The 27,254-nt window shown below is 42.2% G+C and overlaps 1 protein-coding gene across 1 annotated transcript in view; it reads left to right on the top strand.

The window, feature by feature from the left end:
- The first annotated feature begins 454 nt into the window (after positions 1-454).
- HUNK (hormonally up-regulated Neu-associated kinase) overlaps positions 455-27,254 on the top strand; it is a 59,947-nt gene continuing 33,147 nt past the window's right edge. The window contains exons 1-2 of the mRNA XM_035116775.2: positions 455-1,293; positions 21,585-21,877. Coding sequence (XP_034972666.1) covers positions 1,033-1,293; positions 21,585-21,877 — 554 coding nt within the window. The 5' untranslated portion in view covers positions 455-1,032. The remainder of the gene's footprint in view (positions 1,294-21,584; positions 21,878-27,254) is intronic.

Raw genomic sequence — 27,254 nt, 5'->3', positions numbered from 1 at the left:
GCAAGAAAAATATTATCGGGGAAGGAATAAAAGAGATATTGAGAAAAATAAACCAGGCTTTGCTCCGAAAGGAGTCACGCAGAGCGCCTGTCACGGCTTGACTTCCCTAATTATAGAGAGAAATGCAGCATCTTCGTGAATTGAAGTCGTAAATAACTGGCTGGCAAGGGGGCTCCTCGATGCAATTTGGCTTTAGGGTTGAATCTGTATTACACCAAAAACATGGGGAGGGGGAGCTGCCCGAATTTCTAAAGGACCACGGCTGCTGTCGAGTTTTCATTGCATCTGTTCTCAGCGGAGGGATCGGATTAAATTACTGCCAATTTAGACTGAATGAAACGTTTCTCTCCTCTTCCCCCCGCCTCCCCAGACCCCTCCCTGCAAGAGGGGAAGAGAGCCTCAAGCAGCAGCACCAGGGAGAAAGAGGCAGCCAGACGCGGTAGGAGAGGGAGGGGAAAAGTGATCGACAGATCCAATAAGGGGAAGGCAGCCAACGGGCTTCCACGGAGACTGGAGACAATTGATCTGCGGGAGCTGGCTCAGGCTCCCTCTTCAACGTGAGGCGTGCACAGACTCAGCCTCGCAGCTCAACGGAGCTGCCTGCAAAGCTGCGCGGCTGTCGTCCGGGGCCAGTTCCTCGTGGCGGCCGAATCGCCGTAGATCTCCACCAAGCCGGGCAGATCCCGTTGGCGAAGCGGGTTTTGTTTATGTTATTTTGCTTTTTTCATTGCTTGCTTCTTTTGCTCTTTGCTTGACATTTCCCTGAGAGGCAAAGTGCGCCTCAGCAGCCAGCAAGCCAGCCGCCGTCGGGTCCCCACGTGCACACGCGGGTGCCGATCACATTGGCAGGCTGGTGCTGCAGACTTGAATTTGGGGAGTAGCGGGAGCAGCAGCAGGAGCTAGGGAGAGGAGAGAGAGAGAAAGAGGCGAGTTTCGCAGGAGCCCTTCGGCGCGGCGAGGGTTGCAGAGCCGACGAAGGGGAAGGCATTGATTGCAGCGAGTTGCGGCGGCGGGAAGAGCAGCAGCAGCAGGATGCCGGCGGCTGCTGGCGACGGGCTCCTAAGCGAGCCCCCCGCGGCGAGCTTCGGCGACGGCGGCGACGAGCCCACGACGCCTCCCCTCAGCCCCGAGGGGACGTTCCTGGCCGCCTGGGTCAACGCGGCCGCGTCCCGGGAGCGGCTCCGCGAGTTCCAGCACACCAAGCGCGTGGGCAATTACTTGATCGGAAGGAAGTTGGGCGAGGGGTCCTTCGCCAAAGTGCGGGAAGGGCTGCACGTCGTGACCGGAGAAAAGGTACGTGGCTCTCGCCCCGCGCCCGAGGGGGGGGCAGTCTTTTGTTTTCCCGCCATATGGACCAAGTCAGGCTTTGTTGCCCCTGAGGTGGCCCCACGTGAGGCGACCTCGCCATCTATTCCGCTGCCCGGACTGCTTCGGGCAGTTGCCTGCTTGGCGTGTGCTTATCGCCGCTTTGTCCCACCACCGTCCCAGCCTCCCCCCCCCCCCCCGCGGCCGAAATTTGGTTGAATGTTGTCCGGTCAAGCGGTTCCCTCTTCCCGACAGTCCCTCGCCCGTCCGCTCTGTCCATTCGCGCGCCGCGTCCCCCAAATTCCCGTCGGCGAGTCGCCCCCCAGGGGCCGCTGTTCGCTGCTTTCCCGCTCACCCAGACGCTTCTCCCTCCGGTTCTCTTCCTATCCTTTGTAATAAGAATGGACGAGAGCTCTAGCGCTGACTTTTCTGCTTAAATGGGCAAGCGCCCCTCGCGCTTTTCATGTGTGGGATTCTTCCTATGGCAAGGAGTAATCATCATCATCATCATCAAACAAAACACATAGCAGGATGGGTATTCCAGTGTTGAGGTGCACCAAGAGAAGAGAGCCACCAAAGACATAAAATGAGAGGTGGCCAAATGCAGCAATGCCTTGTGGCACTTTAAAAAAAATGACAGCACAATCCTATGCCGGTGTGCAAAGGTTTATTGTGCCCCATTGAACATAATGGGATTAATCACTGTACAGTATAAGCATGCATAGGATTGTACTTCTTAATGTGACATGGAAGCTGCCTTAAGAACCGAAAAGGAACCCTGCTGAATCAGGCCAAAGGCTCAACTAGCTCCATATTCTGCCAATCTAGCAATTCAAAAGCAAACCAGTGCAAGTAGATAAATAGGTACTGCTGCGGCAGGAAGGCAAACAGTGTTCTGTTACTCCGCATGGTGTTTTGTTGTGGTGTTTTGTTGTGCCAGAAGCGGTTTAGTCATGCTGGCCACATGACCTGGAAAGCTGTCTGTGAACAAACGTAGGCTCAGCCTAAAGCAAGATGAGCACCGCACCCCATAGTCTCTTTGACTGGACTTAACCATCCAGGGGTCCTTCTGTTTTTATTACAGTATAGAGGCTGTTGGTCCAAGAGAGTCTATGCAACACACAATCAAACACAGAAGTTGTGTGGTCTTGGCAAAGTACACAATAATCGGTAGTTGCCCAGGCTTTTGCAGTAGATCTGTTATTTGGGGGAAGGATTGCATTTTCCCATTAGTAAAAACAAAGCATTTAGTGCTGTGAAGATGCAATAACACTACAAGAAGCTCAATACAGATTGTGTCTGGATTTGACATAACAGAATTCTTGCTTTTGGCAATATTGAGTGTGTGCTCTAAATATAATAACTTTGTTGGTAACATGCAGCTTTGCTCAACAGTATATGACACAAATGACCATGATTAAACCACTTACACTTAAATGGTAGTGTAAGGGAAATAAGTAGTTCCAGGACAACTCTGAAAAGTGATTTGAAGATGACAACTCCAGAATATTTTGGAAACTCTTACCAAACAGGTATGTGGGTTAATGCTTGACAGCGACACTGGACTCTTGGGTAATTGTGGTGTGTAACCCAGTGATCCAGATATCTTGTATGGCTAAACTTCTGAAGTGTTTCTGATTAGATCACTATGGGCTGTCTCTGATGGTCCAAATAGCATATAACAGCCACCAGGATGCTTTTGGGAGTCAAGCCTATTCCATGCCAGTTGCATTGGCTATCTATTCATATTCAAGCTCAGTTTAATGTTATGTTCTTAACCTTTAAATGGTTTGGGACCAATTAATTTGAAGTATCATTTTTACCTGCCCAGGTGTTGGGACTGACAGAGGCCCTGTTCTGTTGCTTTCCCTTAATGAGCTATCTTGCTGGTGGGTATCAGGGACAAACCTTTTTCCAGCACTGACTCCTCAGCTGTAGTTTCTTCCTCCATGAAGTGCATATGACCCCCTCTTTGATTTCCTTTCAGACATCATCCTCATCTTCTTATCATCCTTTTAGTGAAGCTCATGCAGCTAACTTGATCATTTAGTTATTGCTGTTTGTTTTAAATTTTAGTGATTTTAAGTACCTATTTTAATTTTCATAAGAAATATGAATTTTCGTACGCATTGTGGTAATGCACCATTTGAGGAGGGTCTCTAAAAAGTATATAAACTAAATAAATATGCTTCAGGATATTAAGTATGCTTAAGGTCACAAATAAGCCACATTGAGCCAAGTAAATCCTTGTAGGATCAGTCTTTGTAATCAACAAAGATATTATTGCAGTTAAAAAATAGTTTCTTTACAGTCTGCCTCGTTTTTTGTCATTTGAAGGTTCATTTTTTTACTAAACAGATGCCAGTACAAGACATCATGTTGTTTCTTTTGTACAGGCAGTCTGGTCCTGTACATGTTTACTCAAAACTAAATCTCACTGAGCTCAATGGAGCTTGCTTCCAAGCAAACATGCATAGAATTATCAGGTGCAGGTAGCAAGTTATTTCATATCTGCTTCATAGTGTCATCTGGTGCTGTGTTCCGAAAATGTTGGGTCATGCCCTTGTTATCAGGAGAGTTGTAAAAGCAGAGGTTAAATGAAGAGCAGTAAAAGCAATCTCTTGGGGACAGCAAGAGAAAATAGATATAGAAGTGTTGCTAGAAGAACAGCAAGCTTAGATGTTGTTGTGGCAGAAATATTTAACTAGTAGATTCATTTACCAACTAACGTATTAGGTGCCTTTGATTTATCAAGCAGATGATTTTTTAAAAAATAAACTTTATTTTTAATATTTATACTACCTACATACTGCAAGCATTCCCTTCATTCTGAGGAGGCAGAATGCATTTTCTAAGATTATACGCACTGCATCATCTAAAAACAAAAGTATTTCCCCTATTTTTCATATGCAAACTAATTTAATTTAATCAATCAATTAAACAATTAACTGACTAGGTTTCATACCATTAATTAAACAAGATTTATTTGGGCAACAGTTCTATTGGCTGACAACAAGGAGCTGGACTAGGACTGAATAATTTAAGGCTCATGAGAGCTCATAAATGATTTTAGAGTAGGCACTTTACTCCCTCTGTTTTTCTCTTGCCTTCTCGCCTAAGTATCTGCCTCATCAGTCCTCTTATCCCAGGACTACACACACACACACACACACACACACACACACACACACACAGAGAGAGAGTTCTGAATTTACAACATGCTTTAAAGAAAGCAAGACTTATTTACACTACCATGCATCCAAGACTGGACTTCATCTTCAGTAATACAGACAGAAGGCATCAGGGCTCATAAGAAATAAGACATACACAGGAATGGCAGTGTTGTACTCTTCCTGGATAAGCATATTTTCAGACTATTTAAGGGTTATGCTGCAGAATCTTCCTAGTCTGTAGCCCTCTTCATGTGTTACTCACACGATGGTGTTTCCAGGGAAAATTGGTCTGTGACGCTGGCCCTTCCCCAAGATTAAATTGTTTTCTCTGCCCCTGGTGTGCACCTATGCAGACACCCATGGGTAATACCTAGTTTTCAAGGCAGCGTAAACCTCACAGATGGGACCAGTGGCATGATTCTGCTACCCCTTGATTGCATCGAGACCCCTTTGCATGAGTAGGGCATTACTAACTAGGGTCTAGGTTTGTCACTTTTTCCTGACAGGGCTCCCTATATTTCTGCCTGTCATGCAGCAGATAAAATAGGTTCTGTTTCCCCCAGCCTGGAGATGTAGTGATGGGGAACTGCTGAATTATGTTGCTATACAGCTGTTAAAAGCACCCACATTCCAACTGTCTTTTTCCAGCAACCACACTCAAACTGTCGTTCACTCTTAATTCCGCCCAGCATTCCATTCCACTCCCTTACTGTCAATCATTCTTCCATTCAAGCTTCCTGTCACATTGGACTTTTCAAATGCTAAGAGCTGTATGCAGAGTGGCAAAGAGCTTTTTTATGTCAGGGCTCTCAACTCTGAAGAAATCTATGTCTCTTTCATAAATGTGGCACTGGTTAATGAGTTGCAGTTCACATTGGTGCCTTGTGCAGATCCACTAGTCAAATCAAAGTTTTATGTAGGACTGCCTCTGAAAACAGTTCAGAAACTTTGGCTGGTGCAGAATTCGGTGGCCAGGTTGCTCGCCGGAGCAAGACTATTTGAGCATATTACACTCATCCTGGCCCAACTGCACTGACTGCCATTTGTTTTTTGGGCTCAATTCAGAGTGCTGGTTTGACCATTTAAGCCTTAAACAGCTCTCAAGGACCTCCTCTCTCCATATGAACCACCTGGACCCTGAGATCATCTTCTGAGGTCCTTCTTCGTGTGCCTCCTCCACATAAGAGGTCTGGAGGTTGGCAACAGAAGAATGGACCTTTGTGGAACCTTCCAGCAGGGAGGTTCAACTGGTGCCTTCATTAAAACCTTTAGGCGCCAGGCAAAAATGTTCCTCTTCAACCAGGCTTTGGGTTGATTAACATCCATACCCTTTTACATGTGTTTGGGGAAGGGGTTATTGGTTTGAAATAAGCACAACAAAATTTATCTAAGCCTATTTTTTTGTTGCAGCCAGTGCTTTTTTTGGGGGGGGGGATGCAGGGGTATGCATACCCCTAAACATTTTATGAATTTAAGTTTGGCCTCATTGAGGGGCAGTATTTCAATATGAGTAGGAACATGAGAGTACCCCTAAACATTTTAATAGAAAAAAGCACTGGTTATAGCTATAGGTTTTGTCTTTTGTATTCTATTTAAGACAACTCTTTTATACCACTTTCAAGTTGTCTGGGTACGGTTTCCTTACCCAATATGAATATAGTGAAGATTGAGGCAGCTAAACATATATTAGCTGAAAACAAGTGAGGCAAGTTATTTTTACAGTGGTATTATAGTAATGTAAACTTTTAATATTGCAAATAACATAATTAGCTAGGTGGGTTTCATAAGTGCATGCTCTCTCTCTTTAAGAAAAGCGATAGCAACTCTGTAGGTTTCCATGGCATTAGTTGCAAAGCTGGGTTAAATGATACAAGGAGCCCAAACAGAAAATTCTCTCCTACCAGAGCTGTGCCATCTGTGTTTCTGACAGGACTGTACAAATGAAATAATGCTTGTAGCAGACTCCTGAATCTTTCATAGCCAAGAGTAATCCAGGACTACCTTACTTTGCTAATAGACAAAACCCTGCTGGAATGTAATGGTCTCTACAATGCAGGAACCCCATGTTTCAGCCTTATATAAATCTGCTGATGGGTGTCTCTGGATCTGGGAGGGTTCAATAACTATTACTCCTGGTCAGCCAGCCTACAGCTAGGATACAGTCTCAAGAGTGATTAAAATTCATGCCCAACTTAAGCCTCCCTGAGACCTCTGGGTATAGGGTGGTATATAAATTCAATTAATAACTTGGATCAATTTAGCTGCAAAACTCTCTGTTTGATAAATAGCCATTGTGGTATATATTTATTTCTGGAAGTATTTAAAATCCACACTTTTGTAAAAGTATATCAAAGTTATAATTAATTAAGAGCCTGAGGTTCCAATTCCCACTCAGCCATAAAGTTCGTTGGGTGACTATGCCTGTCATTTTCTTATAACCTAACCCTCTCAAAGGGTTATTGTGTGAGTGAAAGGGATAATAACTATGCCACCATGGGCTCCTTGTGAATGTTGGTACATACTTGAATTAGAAGACTGTGTTATTCACCTTGAGTTTCTGATGAAAAAACTGAAAACCTATTGAACATCTCAATGCTGCACAACAGAATTAGTAGAGCCTGCCTGGTGTTTGGATGATTGGTCCCTGAGGCTAAATAATGCTTGAGTAGCTCATAGGTTGAAACCAAGGATAAATCTTGCCATCACAAAGTTTGCCTTAATTTCAGCCCACTAAGAAATCTGTTTATCCATTTCATTAATGGTACTACAGGGCTTTAAAAGCGTCATTCTTCACTTCTTCTTTTTTGCATGAAATCAGTTTTGAATTACAGTACCTGGTAGTCGGTGTGAAACAGCTGCTAAAGAGAAGACTTTCATAGGTTGTTGTGCAACAAAAATAGAATGACTAATAGTAGAAGTGGTCTTATTTATAGAAAGCTCTGTTTTTAGACTATATTTCTAAAGCAAACAGCTGCTACTCTGTGTATTTTAGAGCCTTGGAAATGCAGGGGTGGCTTGTGTGGGAAGAACAAGCACTCCACAGAAAGCTAGAAATTCCTGTTAACCTTTGACAGGTTGATGTTGAAAGAGGCAAGCAGCCTCTAAAGACAGCTGTGTACCAGGTCCTGTTGGATCTGTCAGTGACCAGTCATTTTGCATAGAATTTTTTTAAAATTACATGCTGCCATAGCAGGCACATTTCCTTTGAACTGTGTGCCTTGCTTTACCTTTTGAATCGCTTCTGAGGGGCTGAAGTATGTATACAAATAGCAGTGCAGTTCCAAATCTTCTCAGCAGGTGTTGAGTTTGGCTTTCAGGGAACCCTAATAAGATTCAGTCCTAGAAGTAGTTACAGGGTTGTATGGTTGTTCCAAGGCAACCGTAAATGCTTAAGTGGCTAAATTAACAACCATTTACGTTTAAATATTGAAAATGCTGAGAGATTACATTTGCAGGAATATGTACATTTCCCCCACCCTCATTTGTTATCTTAGTAAAAATGCTGGCAAGAGTGTAATCTTCCTCAGATGTATTTCTCCTGTAGTTGCTGTGTTTGAGATAATCTAGTCTTGTGCACTGTGGTTATTACATGTTCTTTTTTATACAGTATATGTGTCAGACCCAAGGTTCAAATCTGCATCTAACCATGAAGCTTGCTGGGTGACCTTCAGACAATCTCTGTTTCTCAGGCTAATGCACTTCATAGTACAGTATTGTTGTCAGAACAAGAGGGGAAAACTATATAAGATGCATCGAGGTCCTTGGTTATTATTGGGCTATACAATATGTGTATTATCATTAAACCACTGTGCTATTGATTATCCCATCATTAATTAGCTCTATGGTGGCTTTCCAGGACCTCACCCAGCAGTGGAGAATGCATCTTTAAATGCACCAGGTCAGAGGGAGGCTACGGAGTCTTGGAGCTCCCACATGCTTCTTCCGTCAGCCCTCTCCCCCCTCTTCCTGCCTGCTGTAGTGAGCAGCACTATGTTTTTGTATAGCAGCAACCAGGGGAGAATGGCGGGTAAGGGGACCAGCGGAAGGGCAGCAGCAACTACATTTCAGTGTGTAGACCCGGCATCCCCAAACTTCGGCCCTCCAGATGTTTTGGACTACAATTCCCATCTGGTCCTGTTAGCTAGGGATCATGGGAGTTGTAGGCCAAAACATCTGGGGGGGCCACAGTTTGAGGATGCCTGGTGTAGACACTGCATATTGGTGAGACTTGGTGATCCTGTTTTCCTTTGCATTCGGGCTTTAATCCACCCCACTCAATATAGTGGCCTGGGCCTTACAGTGGATAATCAAGCCAGGCAGGGTTTCTATGACAATTTATTTTGGAGGTACAGTACAGGCAAGTCCTGAATGTAAGACAGAAACCCCTTAACTAAATTGGATGGTATGAGTAACACTGCAAAAATGGTAATATTGTGTCTTTGCTCCTTTGTTTTTGTTTCATCGGATAAATTTCATCTTCCTATGTTTTCCTTTTGTAATTCCCTCAGAGTTATTTCCTGTACACATACTTTTAAAAAAAGAAAGTGTGATTTTCTTCACCATCAGTTTAAAAGGAAGTGTTGGGCACAAATTCTTTGTAAAACATATAAAACAACCAGTGGAATTTTTCCTCTCATTTTTTTTACACTAAATTAGGATGAAGAATGGTATTAGCTGCCATCCCTCTGGCTGGCTAATGTAGGTGAGGAACTTGATAACCTGACTCAAGTTTCCTGTTACAGATGCTTAATCTTTTGATAGCACATTCCTCCCAAGCAGAATAAATGAGATGAATATCTTTATATCACAGTAAGAATTGCCATGCCTCATTGTAACTCCCTTTCAGTCCTCATTTGTCTGTAATTTTATCATTAACCACAAAATCCAGTCTGCAAAAGTGGGCTTAAATCTGGCCAAATGTTGATTCTTTGTTCATTTGTAAAGATATTGTCAAGTTTGTAAAATGTGAAATGTAACTAAATATTTTTATGCTGTATTTTGTTTCCTGTCTAGATACTTGTTTGGTATATAAGCCTCGACATAAAAACACCTTTTTATCTTTTTCTGAGACCTATTAAAAATGAACACACACAACAAATTTGGATTAAGGGAAAGAAATCTCAAATCTCAATGTTGTTGGGATCTAAAGTACATTATCTGTGCATCCAGAGGTTTTTGCATTTGAACCAGGGCTGCCCCAGTTCTGCTTTTTCAAAGAAACTTCACCTGTTGGATCGAATCAGAGTTTCCTACCAGTGGTCCCCTAAGTTTGGGGTACAGCTTGTTCAGTTGCATTGGAACTCTGACCAGAGTGTGGGAAGTTTTACAGAACTTTGCTGCGCAAGCAATATCCCCTGTTCAGCCATTTGGGTTTTGTAGCGTTGCAATAGGTTCAAAAATACTTTTACTAGCCTGCCTGGCCACACACCTGTACCAGCCACTTATGTCACCCTGGTGGCCGGAATAGGGATCAAAACCTTCCAGTGCACAGCAGCATCCCTGCCTGTTCAATGGGAGGCCATTCTTGTTCTGAAAACCTGACTAACTGCTAGAATTAGAAGGATAGAATCTTGTGGCAGGAAATATTGTCTAATACGGCACAATTGATTTTGTAATTTATATATACAGTATTTTAAATCTTTGAAGGTCATATATTGTTTCAAAACACATCCAGTGGTTGTATTGGGGGGGGGGTAGGTCTTATTGCTTTGGTAAAGTAGCATGACATAACATGTGCAGGAAATTTTAAATAGCTTAATTCTTAAGTCAGGGTAAGCATCACGCTGCTGAGATGCAGTCACCTGTGTATTATTTGTTACATAATCTGTTCTTTCCTTGGCTACTCAAGTAACAAGCCTATTTAAAATGGTTATCCAACACTGCATGTTTCTAGAAAGGGAAATGGTATTTACTACTAAAGTCTGTTGTCTGCAAACCTAGCCTGGATTCTAGGAAATTCATATGAATGTTTTTCCGCTGAAATTTTCAACGTGTTCTGCAGTAGACTGAATTGATGCACATGTGGCAGGTACTTATCCTCTTGAGATAATCTGCTTTCAAATTTACAGCATCTTCAGCAGTGAACATTGGTAGAGCCTCAAACCCCACCCCACCCCCGGCGCATATAATCATTTCACTTGTGGATGGCCGATGGTGGAAATACTCCAGTGTTTAGGTTAAATTGACACCAGGTGAATTCTTATGTGAAAATCACATCTGGTTTCTTCTGTATGTGTTTGTATTTCTAACAATTTTATGATGTGTAAGGTTGTATGCCTGTTCTTGAAGTCATGCTTTTGTATATAAATGTTTTGTTAAAGCATGCCCTCCACTGGATTCATTTAGGTTTGAAGTCCTTTTGAAGTTAGTTACACCAGAGAGAACACTGACATATTCATTGGTCAATTCTGAAATGTTGCTATAAAGCTTCATAAAATATTCTGTATAAAGTCACTGTTTTCTATAGTGCGGAGGGTGAGGGAGAAAGAACTTTCCTTTGTTCCCCCTTTATCCAACACATCTCCTCAAGGAGAAAAATGAAAGAGAGAACTCTTTTCCTTGCATGGCCTTCTGTATCTCTTTCCTCTGGATTTTCTTAGCTGGGAAGGACAAGATGGAGTGCGCACGGAAGGACAGATTTGTGAATATATGTATAGTAGAGAAGTAAACCTGAAAGAAAGCTCTTTGTTGTATGCTTTTCTCTCTCTCTCATGATTTCTTATTCAGCCCAAGCCCTTTTCTGGCTTAGAATGGCAGGAGGGGGGAACCCTGTACCTCAGCTCATAGAGCACCAAAGGTACATCATGTGCTCTAATGCCTCATTCTCCATTTTACTTCCCTATTGGGAAATGCCAGCCAGTCTGTCACATACAGATACCTGGGAAAGTTTAAAGACGGAGGTGTACATGAGGATGAGATCTCAAGTGCTCTTCTTTCAATGGTGTTTCAAATATACGTGAATTCACTTAAACATGTGGTGCCTTGGAACGTAACCCCCACGTAAATTGGGAGTTGCCTGTAAAGAGGTGGAAAGGCATTCCCATGTAACTTGGCCCTCATCAGTTATTTGAGCCTCATGCTCAAATAATATTTGGACAAAAACAGTGCCAAGAACATTATCAATAGCAGTTTTATTTTTAGTGAAACAGGTTAGGTTCTTATAAAAAAGAGTTTAATTGGAACCTTCGTTAGCAGCAGATGTGTTCAAGAAGGTTCGCTTCAACTTGAAACATGCCATTTCAAAATTAGAATGCTACCTCTCAGACTTCTAATCCTGCGGTCAGCAAACTTTTTCAGCAGGGGGCCGTTCCACTGTCCCTCAGACCTTGTGGGGGGCCGGACTATATTTTGAAAAAATAATAATGAATGAATTCCTATGCCCCACAAATAACCCAGAGATGCATTTTAAATAAAAGGACACATTCTATTCATGTAAAAACATTCTGATTCCCGGACCGTCCGCTGGCTGGATTTAGAAGGCAATTGGGCCACATCCGGCCCACGGGCCTTAGTTTGGGACCCCTGTTCTAATTTGTTCCCTGAGAAAGAAAAAAATGGGAGCCAAATTAACAACTGGAACATAGCCTTGTTGACTTCCTTGCATGGCAAGGTTTGTGTTTTCTGTGTCAAGGGCCTAGCTTTAGCCTGCTTTGTCAACAGTTATACCTGTGAACAAATGCCCCAGCTGACAACATGAAATGGCAGCCAGTCTACTTATATGCAAATAATTCCTGTGTTTCTCTTGGAGCATCAGGATTGTACAGGAGTACACAGGGCAAAAAGTAGTGAGAGGAAGATTGCTTGTGTGCGCACAACTGAAGCATCCTGCTGCCCAAGTCCATAATTCAGCATAGCTGGTAATCTTCTTTGGCGATCACTCGTAGCCTAGTAAGATTGTCTTCCATTTTAACAATGGGTCCGTAAGTGACTGTGGAAGCCAATTCTGGATCCACACGTCCTTCCACAGTGGGGACATTGGTTTCCAGGCGGGAGTTGATCATGGTGTGGATTTGCCAAGCATGCCTTCCTCTTAGCACGTTTCTCCCTTGCGTCCTGAGATAGAGTTTCGTCAAAGCCCATGACACCTTTGGTAAAGGCTGTTCTCTAACTGGAGTGCTTGGAGGCCAGTGTTTCCCAGTTGTCAGTGTTTATACTACATTTTTAAAGATTTGCCTTGAGACAGTCTTTAAACCTCTTTTGTTGACCACCAGTATTACGCTTCCCATTTTTAAGTTCAGAATAGAGTAGTTGCTTTGGAAGACGATCATCAAATACCAAAACTGAAATCCCCTATGTGTCAAAAGAGCAGTACTACTGTTTTGGTATGGCATGCATTTGCTGTAGAAAAACTATAAAGAACAGTGAGTCATTACTGCTTTGGAATAGCTAAATGTACATTTCATCACCACATCTCAAATGGGAACATTTACATGTATCCTGTCTTAATGTCAATCAATTAATGTCATCTTATAAGTTCTACAAACAAGTATTTTCATGTTAGGCTTGACTAGTAAAATGACATTATTATTTGGCATGGGTTCTCTGCTTTTGTTTTGCCACATGTAATCTGAGAAGTCTCATCTATCTCATTGTCACAGAAGACATTTGCAACATTAAAAAGGCTAGTTATTCTATTATCAGAAACAGCTAGGTAGGATACATTTGTGACCCAGGCATTACTTTTGTTTGGCTTTATTTGAGCTCTATGTTTTCTTAGTTCATCTAACTTAAAAGGACCAGGTTTAGCTTAGAAAAACCTCTGTTTTATAGTAGTTGGAAACCTGATTTACTTCATAGGAAGTTATGTACAGCATTCAGCCTTGGTCAACAAAAGGAAACAGACCATGCTTGTCTTAACAGGTATTTCATCTGTCACAGCAATCATGCACAAGACTCTTCATTCATTTCTGCAACTGCCCATTGAAATTCCTTTCCTCTTTGTCAACTGTATTTTAAGCTTAACCTGGATTTCTAGTTTTTAATGGCACAAGGAGCATGCATGTTTCACATTATTTATGTAATGCCAAAATCCTAGTTTGGAAAATATCTGGTGAATTATTGAGCAAATTAACTTCCTTCAGATGTTAACTTTCTGTTGCTGATACTGTACCATGGGAAACGTAATTCTTGCTTCAGGGGTGGGTGGGGTTAGTAATTCTCCCGTCTCCCACTATAAAGAGAGAGAGAAGGAATGGCCGCTTGTCGTGAGGGGAAGGTTGTTAGCATAGGCTGGTAACTTGATAGGGATTTTTTATGACTTAAACCAGGGATTGCTAACCTAGTGGGCACATTTCAAATTTTGATAGTGTTGGGGGCACCAGTATTAAAATGGCTGGTGCCCAGGGGTGCAGGATTAGCGAACTCTGCCCTAAACAAAGTATTGCAGGTTCTGTTGTGCATGCAGAATGAAATAAATTTATCGGAATAATATAACAACAACAGTGAAGTCAGCTATACAGTAGAAACCTTTGGCTTTACCAAAGTTTAATGCTAGAGAAAGCATTGCGAATGCATGTGCTTTATTGACTTGAATGACTATTATTTAGATTTTAGATAAATGATTTTATGGGGTGCATGTGTGCCTATTGATGACTGCATATTTTAATAATTACACATTTTAAATTTTGTTGCAATTTATATTTGAAAGTAAATGCATTTGAATGGAAATATTCTTTCCATTTTTGGATTCATTGATTTTTGATTCCATTATGTTTCTGCATTGAACGGTACTGGTAGTTTGTTCTTTCAGAAAGCATGGAGGATTCTCTCCTATTTACATATAAGAATATGTAAATCTGAACACATTTTGCTTTAAACCTTTTAAATCTATTTCTGAGTTTGTTTTCTTGAAATGGTGGTTTCTAGGCATTTTGTGTATTTTTAAAGTGAGAGCTGTATCACAAAACTTGGATATGTGCAACAACGGGTGAGGGTAGATTAGCTGTACTCTTTTCTACCACCTAAAAAAGGATATGCGAGTATACACCAGGCATCCCCAAATTCGGCCCTCCAGCTGTTTTGGGACTACAACTCCCACCATCCCTGACCACTGGTCCTGTTAGCTAGGGATGATGGGAGTTGTAGTCCCAAAACAGCTGGAGGGCTGAGTTTGGGGGTGCCTGGTATACACACTCTAGCAATGAGGGAGATGGGCATCTGGTCTTCAAATAATTTTAAGAAAGAAAAAGCAAAAAGCTTCTGAATTGTCAAAAATTGTTGTGGTGGAAGTAACCTTGCTGGTGTTTATATCTTCATTTTTTTTCATGGCTACATAAGAAATCCTACTGTTGTGTGTTGCAGTGGTGGAATGAGGTAGTATGAGCATTATGGGTATTTGCTGTATTTGACATCATTTGTGTTTAGTGACAATTTCCTCACCCATAATGCTCATACTATCTCATTCTACACAGCAGTCAGGTGCAATAGATACTCTATTGGGGGGGGGTGTTGAATAGAATTTTCCTAGAAACAAAATATTGTAATTGGAGGGCTTGGGAAACCTTAAGCCTTGAGAAAAGAAGTAGAAGTACTGTATTTCACAGAATAATCATGTGTTACGGTCGCCAAATGCAAAGAACAAACTACAGGGAATGTTCTGCTTGTGAATTTTGTAAGGGCATCTGACTGATCACTGTTGGAATCAAAGTGCTGAACTTCATTGTCCTTTGTTCTAATCCAGCAAATCATTTCTTACATTCTAACACACATTCACAACTCATCTATTGAGTCATGGGAACTACCCTTACATAAAGTAAGGGAGTCACTTAAATTGCTTCCATTTCACTGGAACTACTCCTGAAATTAAAGTAAGGTTCATGTTTAAGTACCTTACCAAATTTGGCTTGTAATGCAAGAAATGTTATCTTGATGCAGTAAAAGAACATTCCTTTGAATCCCACCTCTCTTGGGAACAGAGTAGTTACAGCTGTGTGTACACAGTTCACAGCCTGGCAACTTGCACTGAAGGATTTCCCTTTTTTATTTGGGGAAAGTGTTGATCTATTTCAAGTCATGGATTTGGTTTGAAAATCCTTTTCTTAAACTTATAAACCTCAGGGTTGGTTGTGTGTGTGCGTGTGGTGTTTTTTTAAATAAAAAAAAGCTTTGTAAGCTGCATTGAAATGTTCTGTTTTGTGTTCTTCAGTCTTTTTAATTACCAGAACAAGCAGTAAAGAACAAATACCAAATGAATCTGACACCATCTCTAATCCTTGAATAGTTCCATCCTTAAATGATTAAATCTGAAGATGCAGCTTTTAACTATAAGCCTCCACTCACTCAGTTACTGTTTATAATAAAACAGATGGGATGGAGGTTGCCACTGCAACTGAATTTCAGTGCTTGTGAGATAGTGTGAACTTCCGATTCAGAGATGGCAATATGCTGTCCATTGATCATGCAGTGGATGAGAGTAGGGACCACTATCTACCCCTATTTAAAACGGGGCTGGGGGAAATGGAGTAGATGTTTGATTAGAGCTGGAGAGGGGAAATATGCAACATTCAAACAAATTTCAGTGCTAGAATGGCCACTTACTTGATTTCAGGGTAGCCAGCTGTTGCGACCCGCTGTGGCGCCTCCAAAGCCTTGCCATGTTGCTTCGGCCATTGGAAGCTTCCCTGGCTGCCATAGAGAATCATGGGTCTCTGCCTGGCCAGTATTTCAAATCTAGCCTATGGGCAGGGTTTGGGGAGTGGACCTAGAGGCTGCAGTTTTCACTCAGGTCTGCTCCAAATTACTATGACAATCTGACAATTCGGCACAATCTCATAGAAACATAGAGCTGCGATGATAAATTTAGCAGCTTGCACTGTATTTGGATTTCTGTCCTGATCTGCTCCTATCAGCAAAAATACTGTATTTACTTGAGTCTAATGCACCATCAAATCTAATGTGCACCTCAGTTTTGAAAACCTTGAAACCAAAAAAAGTATTTACTGGCGAATGTAAATGTGTCATCAAATCTAATGTGCATTGAATAAATTTTTAAAATTATTTGATGATATTACATTATTTTGTAAGAGAATCTGGGGGGTGGTGGAATTGGGTTAGGGGGAATGGAGTTATTTTATCCTGATGTGTAAAGCATTGTAGTCTAATCTTAAAGCAGCCTAATCTTAAAGTTAAGCATTGGTTTACACTGTCATAAAATCATGAGCTGGTACATGGTTAGAAAAGCATCTGAGGAATCTGACCTTAGGTTTTGCCCTCATACTTTAGGCTTCGGGGATTTTCTGTTTTATAACTATGAGACAAAGAATCAGAAAGCAAGAAGGGGGAATCTTTCAATAAGGCGATACGTTTTTTAGGTTTCCAGACCCTTGATCATCTTGGTTGCCGTCCTTTCCGCACTATCCAACCTAATTTTTAGGTGAAAATCTGAAAAAGTGTTATGTAAAGTTTCACTACAGCTGGGAAAAGTACATCTCAGTTGTGAATGGTACATGTATACTCACCCTGCCTGCTAATTATAACATAGTACGCGTACACACCCAAACTGGTTGAGGATGAAGCACTAACTCCCTTTCATGAAGCAGAGATCATTTGTATGGCCAATGTGCATCAGTGACAATTCCCTTCCAGCCATTTTTTTTGGTCCTTTTCCTATGTGCTTCTATCAATCCTAAGTCTTCCCTTGATGCTCCTCTACAACCAATGAGTTGTAGGCCCTCAAGCCAGACACAGACTGGATTTTGAGGGGCACCACACTTCACTCCAGTTTCTGGGAAAGTCCATTGACCTATTTCCTTGAAGCTGTGGAGAAGTTCTCCCATTTCTCAGGCTTCTCCAGTGCTACAGTAAAGCATTCCACCACCCCGGCAACGTACCCTAGCAATTCTTACTATCCCTGCAAAGTAGAGTTGCTCATGACCACTCCAGGGCACTGAAAATGGTAAACTAACATCCTGTAATCATTTGAATTTGCCATATGAGAAAATAACACAGTACTGGTAAATATTCAGGAGGGTGTTTTTTTGTAAAAGAAGTTGCCAGTTATATTTATTTTCATTCAGATTACAGTATACTTTAACTAGATTACAGTATACTAGAAGACTCTGGGACTTCTCATGAAGAGTTGTAAAGACAAATGGACATTTACACTGCAAAACAAAAAACAAAAAAACCCCCCACCAGGTTGTGCATAATAAGGATTTTGGCTCTTTATAAATCTCTACTGCTTTCAGTGATTTTCCATACCACTGAAGTTCAGCTTTACAGTAAACTTGTCTTTTCTTTTTAAAGCCTTTTCTCAGTTTAATTGTGGGAGCTGGTGTTTTGTTTCCCACCAGCAGGATATTTTACAAACGCCAGGACTTGAATTATTTATTGGAAGTAAAACCAGAGTTGCACATAAAGCATATACGGACAATGAGGTCCCAGTACCATGGGCTGTTTACAAAGAGAAGGATTAAAGAAAAATGGTCTAAATAAGCCAAGTTTTTTTTTTAAAATAATCTTTCACCCTTGCCCTTCCCCTACCCAGTTGAACCTTGCAACAGACTTGTGAGGCAAAATTAATTAGCTCATGTGCATTTATTATGTACAAACACATCATACTTCTTAAAAATAAGTGCTACTTTTAGTTCGGCCCCCTTATCAAAGCAATGTGATGCAGATGAAATAGCTATGTGTAAAGAGCAGTCTGGTGGGCACAAGGTTGTATTAGGGTATGATACCATACATGGAAAGTTGTTTCCATTTCCATTGGGAATAAGCCCCATTAAACCCGATTAGGCTTATTTTCAAGTAGACACGCATAGGATTGAGCGGTAAAAGAATATAGGAAATTGTCTAAGCATGGTTCCAGATGGATGCCTATTGTGTTCTTCATGCATGCAGGTTTTTTGCTGCATCCACACGGCATCGTTAGCATTCAGGTGCCAGCTCATATTTTTCCATTTCATCTGCATTTCCCTTCCCAGGCAAAATCCGATTAGAAAAAAACCAACTATCTGTTTGGGATAACGGAACGATCCATTTGCATACTGAGTCCTCATCTATAAGTACTCTGAATGCCATTTTTAGGATGTTAAACTAACAGACATTGTTTTCATGCATTTATCACCTATGCACACCTGCTTCAATTTCAGTTGTTATTAATACATTTTAATACTTTGATTTTGCAAACAATTTTAATTTAGTTAATTGCCAGCTCGGCAATGCAGTTCAGTTCTGTTCCAGCTTCCAAATAAAGAGCAGCTTTTGAAGAATCGCTGTGTTGTCTGCTATGCTTACCCACAACTTAACAGTACTGTAATCATATTATTAATGAAGAGCAAAAGTTGGTGGGAGAAGCCTACATTGTGTTCTGGAGTTTTGTAGGTGTTAGGAAAGCCATTGTGTTTTCTCCACTACTTAGCAAAGGTTCCAGATGGGTTTAGATAAGGAAACTGCTAGGTTGTGCCTTGAGGTGGAAGACACATTTCTGTGATTATTAGGTCTTACAAACCACCCCGCCCTGGTTGCCTCCACCGACCAAAGCCAATTGAGCTTCCCCCCCCATCAAATTTATTTTATTAATTTATTGTTGTTCACTTACGTCTTGGGGCTATTTCAAATTATACAATAAGAACAACTATAATAGGTTTTAAAACAATGTTAATGTTAAGACTGCTTTTCATTTAAAAAATTTCAGAGCTTTCTTTGTTGCATGCTTGTAACATGTAGTTCACCTCTTAGTGGTGTTCAGCAATGAACTGTTATATTCAATGAGGCTGGGATGACTTGTTGGTATGGGAGAGATGTGATTCATAAAGCACTTCAACAGATTTCTGTTTCTTCCTGTGTCTTTCAATCCTGGGGAAAACCAACACTACTTTTTCTGTTTCCACCTGCAAGTGGTATTTCCTATTCTGCGAACAGGAAACAACCTTTCAGTATGCCTGAATTAATTTCTCCTCAGTAGACTAATCCTTAAGGATAGCTTGTTTAAACACATTATGCTAATCTGAGTTATTGTTCTAACTTCATTGGGAGAAAAGCACATTCAGTTTTTTGGTTTGAGACATAGTGGATTCAGATGACTGTTAACCATGTGGGAACTGCTTCAATGCCTCTCTATGTGAACATGGAGGTTTAGGCTGGCGGTTAATGGATTGAGGTTGAATCCTGACAAGACAGAAGTACTGTTCTTGGGGGGAAAGGGGGCGGGCTGGTGTGGAGGACTCCCTGGTCCTGAATGGGGTAACTGTGCCCCTGGCAGTCATTTTGGACTCACAGCTATCCATGGAGGCGCAGCTCATCTCTGTATCCAGGGCAGCTGTCTACCAGCTCCACCTGGTACGCAGGCTGAAACCCTACCTGCCTGCGGACTGTCTCACCAGAGTGGTGCATGCTCTAGTTATCTCCCGTTTGGACTACTGCAGTGTGCTCTATGTGGGGCTACCTTTGAAGGTGACCCGGAAACTACAACTAATCCAGAATGCGGCAGCTAGACTAGTGACTGGGCGTGGCTGCCGAGACCACATAACACCAGTCTTGAGAGTTCTGCATTGGCTCCCAGTACGTTTCCGAGCACAATTCAAAGTGTTGGTGCTGACCTTTAAAGCCCTAAACAGCCTCGGTCCTGTATACCTGAAGGAGCATCTCCACCCCCATTGTTCAGCCTCGACACTGAGATCCAGCACCGAGGGCCTTCTGGTGGTTCCCTCATTGTGAGAAGTGAGGTTACAGGGAACCAGACAGAGGGCCTTCTCGGTAGTGGCGCCCGCCCTGTGGAACGCCCTCCCATCAGATGTCAAGGAAATAAGCAGCTATCCTATTTTTAAAAGACATCTGAAGGCAGCCCTGTTTAGGGAAGTTTTAAATATTTAATGCTGCATTGTTTTTAACACTTGATTGGGAGCCGCCCAGAGTGGCTGGGGAAACTCAGCCAGATGGGCAGGGTATAAATAATAAATTGTTGTTGTTGTTGTTGTTGTTATTCCAAGAAGTGATTTGTGTGACTGAATCCAGCCATCCTGTCAATGTTCCACAATGGTCAGAGGCATCATGGGAAAGGGTAGCTAGACCCAGGCACCAGCACTGATTGAAACATTTCTGTTGCAGCTATGTAGGTTGGCCTGCCAGAGGATAGGTTGTCTGGGGTCCATCAAAGCTAGAGCCCCATTTGGAGATGCTGGGGATTAAACTTGGGACTTTTCACATGCAGACTTTGTACTCTACCACTAAACTTAAGAGTCTTCACCGCTTTGGATTTTGTTTTGTATGGGCAGGAACCTTTTAAACTGATTTCAGTGCAAAGCTCAACAACATGAAAGAACAGCGAGTTCCCTTTTCCATTCTAATAATAAGGCAGTAATGAACAACGAGCTAATAGATCTCATTTGCAAGGTATGATCATTTCCTTTGCCATAGAACTCTGCAGAAATAGGCTGCAAAAGAGGAATGGTTATTAGCATAATTCCTTTGCTGCTCATACCACAGATGTCATAATAAACATCAGTAGATGCTTGTGACCTAGAAATCTGCTTTTAGGTTATGTAAATACAAATGCTTAATAATTAAATAATTGGAATCAAGATATAGAAGTCAATTTAAAATAAAAGGGTATTTGTTGGATACCTCACATTTACTTATTCGTGTAAATTAGAAAAATAACATTCAATATGGTAGGAATTAAGTACCATAACTTTTGCTTTTGAGGGTTCTGCTGACCAGCAAATGCTTAGCATTGGATTGCTTAGAAGTCACAAATTCCTTCTTACACAACTGTTGGACATAATTAAATTAGTATTGCATTTGGAGGTAATATTAATATTAATAATATTTATAAATGTACTAGCCACTTTTCACCATAGGGTCTCAGGGTAGGAACAACAATTTTAAACACAAAATTGAAAACTGTTTAAAGCAAACGCCATATATGTAAGACCTTTGGGCATTTCTTTTTAAAAAGAGAGATAATGTTTAAAAGCTTGTAGGGTGCATCACTGGAGGATTAAGATTCTATTCATATAATTCAGCACTCACTTTCCCCCCCTTCCAGTTCCTTCTTTCCTTGTCCCCCCCCCCCTTTTCAGGTTAATGTTATGATAGAACGATTGGAGTTAGGAGCAATAACAAGAATGGTAATAATAACTATGGCCTGTCTTTCTTTCCCATCAGGTGGCAGTGAAAGTTATTGATAAGAAAAGAGCCAAAAAGGACACTTATGTCACCAAGAATCTGAGGCGGGAGGGACAGATCCAGCAGATGATCCGACACCCTTACATTGCTCAGCTACTGGATATCTTGGAAACGGAAAACAGTTACTACCTTGTTATGGAGCTGTGCCCAGGAGGCAACTTGATGCACAAAATCTATGAGAAAAAGAGGCTGGAAGAGCATGAAGCACGTAAATACATCCGGCAGCTTATCTTGGCTGTTGAACACCTACATCGTGCAGGGGTGGTTCACAGGTGAATTTGCTTTTTTATTTAACATGAATGTTCTGCTTTTGAAGACCAGCCTTCACAGAGATGTTTACAGTATATTCACAGCTACAAATATCATTCAGCAACTATTGAACAGTACTGTAGTTTAATAAAAGCAATCTGTCATTACATAAATTAAGCAGTGGCAGTTATAAATAAAACAAGATGGAACTTGTATGTGACGTTTTCCCAAGGGAAATTGTATCATTTTTGTTTGGTTCAGAGTTTCAGGTGGTCGGTTGAAACTTAACGTTTTACAACAGAACTTTTGTGGACTCCGATTTTATATTTTTTATAATTTGCTGTTAATTCTTGATATGCCAGTGGTTGTTTTTTTTTTAAAAAAATTAACTGGTTAGGTAATTGATTAATTTTAAGTGTTTTAAATTATATTTTGTTTTAACTATAGGCTATAATCCAGTTTGAAAGACTTAATGGCAGAAAAGGCAAGCTAAATGGTTAAATTATATACCTATCTTTTCTACTTCGTGTGATTTAGTTGACTGGCACAATATCCAGCCAAGAGTGTAGAGAGTTGCTTTATAGGCAGGCTCTAAAAGTGTGCAAGCACTATGTGTCACCTATCAATTTAAGCAGTTTGCTATTACTTTAATTATAATGGACCCTTTAAAAAGGAGTGCCAAATCCATGTTTTAGAAAGTCACAATTCATTCTTGCCTTAAGTGCAGTTGGTGATAAAGTTATTTTAAATCAGCTCTAAAAATAACAGCACTCGCACCTCATCTGAGATCTGTAGGTGTTCACATTCTCTCTTTATGATAAACAAGACATGGCTGTTCTTGCAGGATGGAATTTCTTGCTGCTGTACCTTTTACAATATGTACTCATGATCTCTGAGCTTGTTTAACAGAACAGGTGAGGACTTCCTCCTCCACCACCAACAAAATCAAATTCATTAGAGATATTATTCAGCCGGCTCTATCACAAATTATTTGTCCTTGTGTGGTAAAGTAGGTAAATAATTACCGTAGATTGAGGGAGAGCAGTGATTAAATTCAGTCATCTAATCAACATGAGTCATGTTATTGAAAATTGATAATAGTGAATTGTAATTATTGAAGAACCTTAAAACTTTTGTGACCTAGAATTCAGCTATAGAAAATTTTACTATCATATGAAAATACTAGGTATTTTAAGGTTAAAAGAAGTGCTCAAGGTTTCCAACTCTTCGGCTAAGGAAATATTTATTCTTTTGTCCTGCCTGTCATTTTCAGTACTTGGCCTAAAAGTGAAACCTCCTTAACCTTGTGAGCTATAGTAACCTGGTTCACATGTCACACAGTAAACTGAACTGTGGCTTACTGAGACTGCCTGAACATATTGATTCTCCTTTGTTCCTCCCTAGTCCTCTTAGTTTTTAGTGTGCTGTGATAGTTAAGTCAAGGTTTGGCTTAGTGTGTCATCCAAACATGGGGTTTTGGTTAAGCTCTCTTCTTAACCATGACATCTAGCCAAGGTTTGTTCTTGGCTACAGATCTAAACCACTGAGCCTAGGGCTTGCCGATCAGAAGGTCGGCGGTTCGAATCCCCGCGACGGGGTGAGCTCCCGTTGCTCGGTCCCAGCTCCCGCCCACCTAGCAGTTCGAAAGCACGTCAAAGTACGAGTAGATAAATAGGTACTGCTCTGGCAGGAAGGTAAACGGCGTTTCCGTGTGCTGCTCTGGTTCACCAAAAGTGGCTTAGTCATGCTGGCCACATGACCCAGAAGCTGTCTGCGGACAAACGCCGGCTCCCTCGGCCTATAGAGCAAGATGAGCGCCGCAACCCCAGAGTCGTCCGCGACTGGGCCTAATGGTCAGGGGTACCTTTACCTTTACAGATCATGGTAAAGGAGGGGAGAGTTTTAAGCACAGTCCCACGTTCAGATGACACACTAAGCCAAATCTTAGCTGCCGTGTTGTATTGAGCTAAAAGAATTGAGGAGGAGGAAAATGGAAGCAGTCTCCTCCCTGGGAGCCAGCACATTCATGCATTCGTGTTAAACCATGGTTTGATTTAGAAAGGTGCGTGAGCACAGCCTGTGTTCTGTAAACTCACTTATGCTACCTAGTAGCCAATCCACCAGTATCCAGCAATTTTCTGGGTGGTGAGCTAGTCATTTCAAAGCCGCTACTTCACATAATATGAATCCTGTTATCCTATGAGAGAACAGAGAGTTGCCACTACATGAGCCCACTGCTTCACCTTCCCATTCCCAACAACTCGAAGGGACAATGGGGCAAACATTACACCAAATTGCTTTTCTAATTTCCTTTTTTAACAGTGAAGTATAATCAAAGGCTGTAAATCAGGACCCAAAAGGAGGGTTTACTTAGCTAATTCCTAATGTTTGTCCACAAAATGCAGTCATCCTTGGGCGTTTTTTCCCAAAGAGATGAGGTTAACAATATCTTTGAAAGAAATTCATAGGTTCCTGTCATGTGCAGTTTGCCCCATGGTTTGTTTTTGTTTTGGTTCAGTGTGTTCAGTGTGGATATCTTTGGACAGTTTTAAAAGGGGGATAGGCAGATTGATGGAGGATAAGCAGAGGCTGCTAGTAGTGATGACTCTGTTCTCTGCCCAGTGTTGGAGGGCCTCTGAATACCAGTTGCAGAGTGGGAAGAGTGCTTTTATTGTTCAATTTGTCAGCTTCCCATTAACATCTGGTTGGCCACTGTGAGAATAGGATGCTTGACTATATGGGCCTTTAGTCAGCTGCAGCAGGGCTTGTTATGTTCTCAGAATCTGTTTTGGTGTTCAAAGTGCCAAAGCAGTAGCATCCCAGAGGAGCTCATTTTATTTATTTCTACCTTGCCATTCCTTCCAAAGGAGCCCAGGGCTGCTCCTTTTAACACAGTCACCATGCCCAGTCATTTTGCTTGGGAGCTATTGGCTTCCCTAGGGTCTTCCATCATTGATTGGACTTTAAGGCATGTAAGATGGGTACTGTAGCCTTCTTCATGCTCTTCTGGATTGCTTGTTGCCAGATTATATTGTAAAAGATGATTCTATGACTGTCAGTCTGTGTTTGTCTTGTCCTAGCAACATTTGAGGAAGCTTGGCTGATTTTCCCTTGACCTAATGAAGTTTGTAATGCCAAATTGAGAATCCCGTTTTAAGAATACTGTACAGTACATCCTTTTTATAGCCAAAAGCTCTTGCCAAGCAGTCATTTCTGATGCCTGTCCTGTCTCTGTGGGGTCATTTTGAGAAGGTCTGTAAACTTTGGCCTGTGGTTTGTTCATTGTTGAAGCCATAGAAGCATCAATCTCAAATCAGAATTAGATAGCAGTCATTGTCTCTTTGTCTGACAGCAACAAAACAATTCCAAATGGCAATATATGGGAAGCTTTTTTCTTTTTAGAAGATATTTACAGAGGCCTTCATGCTGTCAAAAACAGGATGAGCATTAAGCCTCCTAAGGGAGTAAGAACAACAAAGACAATGAAGTTAAGGCTTTGGTGCTTGCAATAGCATCCCACAGGAAATTCTCAACAACCCTTTTAAAGTAATTTTAACCAAATTCAATCCTATTCAGTGCAATTACTGTCAGAATGTCAGAGAAAGGAATTTAATAATGTACCAGTGGCAAAGACAGCTTCCTGTGTATCTGTTTTTTCCACTATTTCTTTCAGTGTGGAACAAGATGCATATCACTTGAACTTGGTTTATTAAGCAATGCTTTGGGAGATAGTAAAATATACACACATCTGTATTTTGTGAGCTATAATAGTATATGTATGTACCGGTAAGACAGGGGTGTCAAACTCAAATTCATCGGGGGGCCGCATCAGCAGTTTGCTCACCCTCAAAGGGCCGGTTGTATCTGTAGGACTATGTGTCCACTCTTTATTATTATAAATTATTGTCACTGCATTCAATTATTACTGTTTTTTGTAATAATGTAAGTAATAACTAGCTCTGAAAGCAAAAACATAGTCAGAATAATGGCAAGTAGGTATTCAAATGTACAATTATTGTACAATTTATTGAAAAATGATTTTTGGTAACAGAGTAATTTTTTTAAAAAACATACAAATATTGCCAAACACTGTTTATTACACATATGGCAAACACAAGGCATTAACTTTTTTTTAAACTTTTCTGACTAGATTTTACTCGCTTGCGGGGTTCTTCTCTCCTCTTTTATAATGGGCTAATTCTTGTTTTGTTTTTGGAACCGAGAGGAAATGCCTCTTAGACATTAGCTCCCTCCCTTCTTGGGTTAGAATGGAAAAGGTGGGGGAGGACTGCAGCTGACAAATATTATCCCTCCTTGCCATCGATCGGAGAGTGTATAGATGTGAGATCTTGAGGCCGGCTGCAAAGCGGCTGCTCCCCGTTGTCTCCTAGCTCTCTCGCTCTCCCCCTCAGAGGCTCCCGGCTTGTCCTCCTCCCCTCCCTCCCTCCCTCCCTCCTTCTCTCCCTCCCTCCCTCCTCTCTCTCCCTCCCTCCCTCCCGCCTTCTTTCCATCCATCCCCGCTTGTTCTCCTCCCCTTTCCCTCTCTTTAAAATTGATTTCAAGGCGCTGCCAGCCCGATAGCAGCTGTTGAGCTCTCCAGAGGGAAAGTGAGCGATCGCTTCCCTGTCAATAGCCTCCCCACTTCTCAAACAGAAAACAATCCTCCGTGAGCTGAAACTGCCAGACCAGCCATCCCTCTCTGGTGCCAGCAGAGATCTCTTTCCCCGTCCCCAGCTCCTCAAGCCCCTTCCTTTGCATCAGCCTGCAACTCCAGCCTTGCCGCCTAACCGGACTTCTCTCGAAAGCAGCGGAAGAAAGGCAGCGGGTGAATGAGCTGATGGTACCCAGCAGCCCAAGGGTTAATCTGCCCGGGTGGGCTCCGGCTGCTTCTGAGAGCCTCCCTCCCTCCCTCCCTGCGTCTCCAGCGGCCACTAACCTTGCTCAATGGCTCAGGAAACGACCCACTCTTGCCGCCGCCATTCATTTCAGGGGGCTTTGCAGGGCGAACTCCCATGGAAATGAATGGCACTTGCGCAGTAGGGTCGATCTCTCTCTCTGTTCAGCTGGGGGGGGGCCAACAGGAACCCCCGGCACTCACGCGGCGGCGGTCTCAGTGGCTTAGGAGCCCTTTGGGCAGCGCGAACACGCTGGCTGCCCTCAGGAGCTCCGTGGCGCGCGCCGTGATGCCTCGCCGGAAGCCCAGCAAAGAGAAATTCTCCCGCTGCAGCTGGACTCCGCCCCCCTGAGCCCTATTGGCTGGCAGAGGGTATGATGCGGCGGCGGGGAGGGGCTGGTGCAGGGGGCCAACTACGCCCCCCTGCAGACGCGGGAGTCGGCCCCAGGCAGCACAGTGCGGCGGCGGCGGTGGCAGTGGCGCCAGCGGGCGGCGGGCGGGCTGCT

This window comes from Zootoca vivipara, chromosome 4 (assembly GCF_963506605.1).
Source record: "Zootoca vivipara chromosome 4, rZooViv1.1, whole genome shotgun sequence".
In the NCBI taxonomy this organism is placed as follows: Eukaryota; Metazoa; Chordata; class Lepidosauria; order Squamata; family Lacertidae; genus Zootoca; species Zootoca vivipara.
This window is presented reverse-complemented; position numbering and strand designations above follow the sequence as displayed.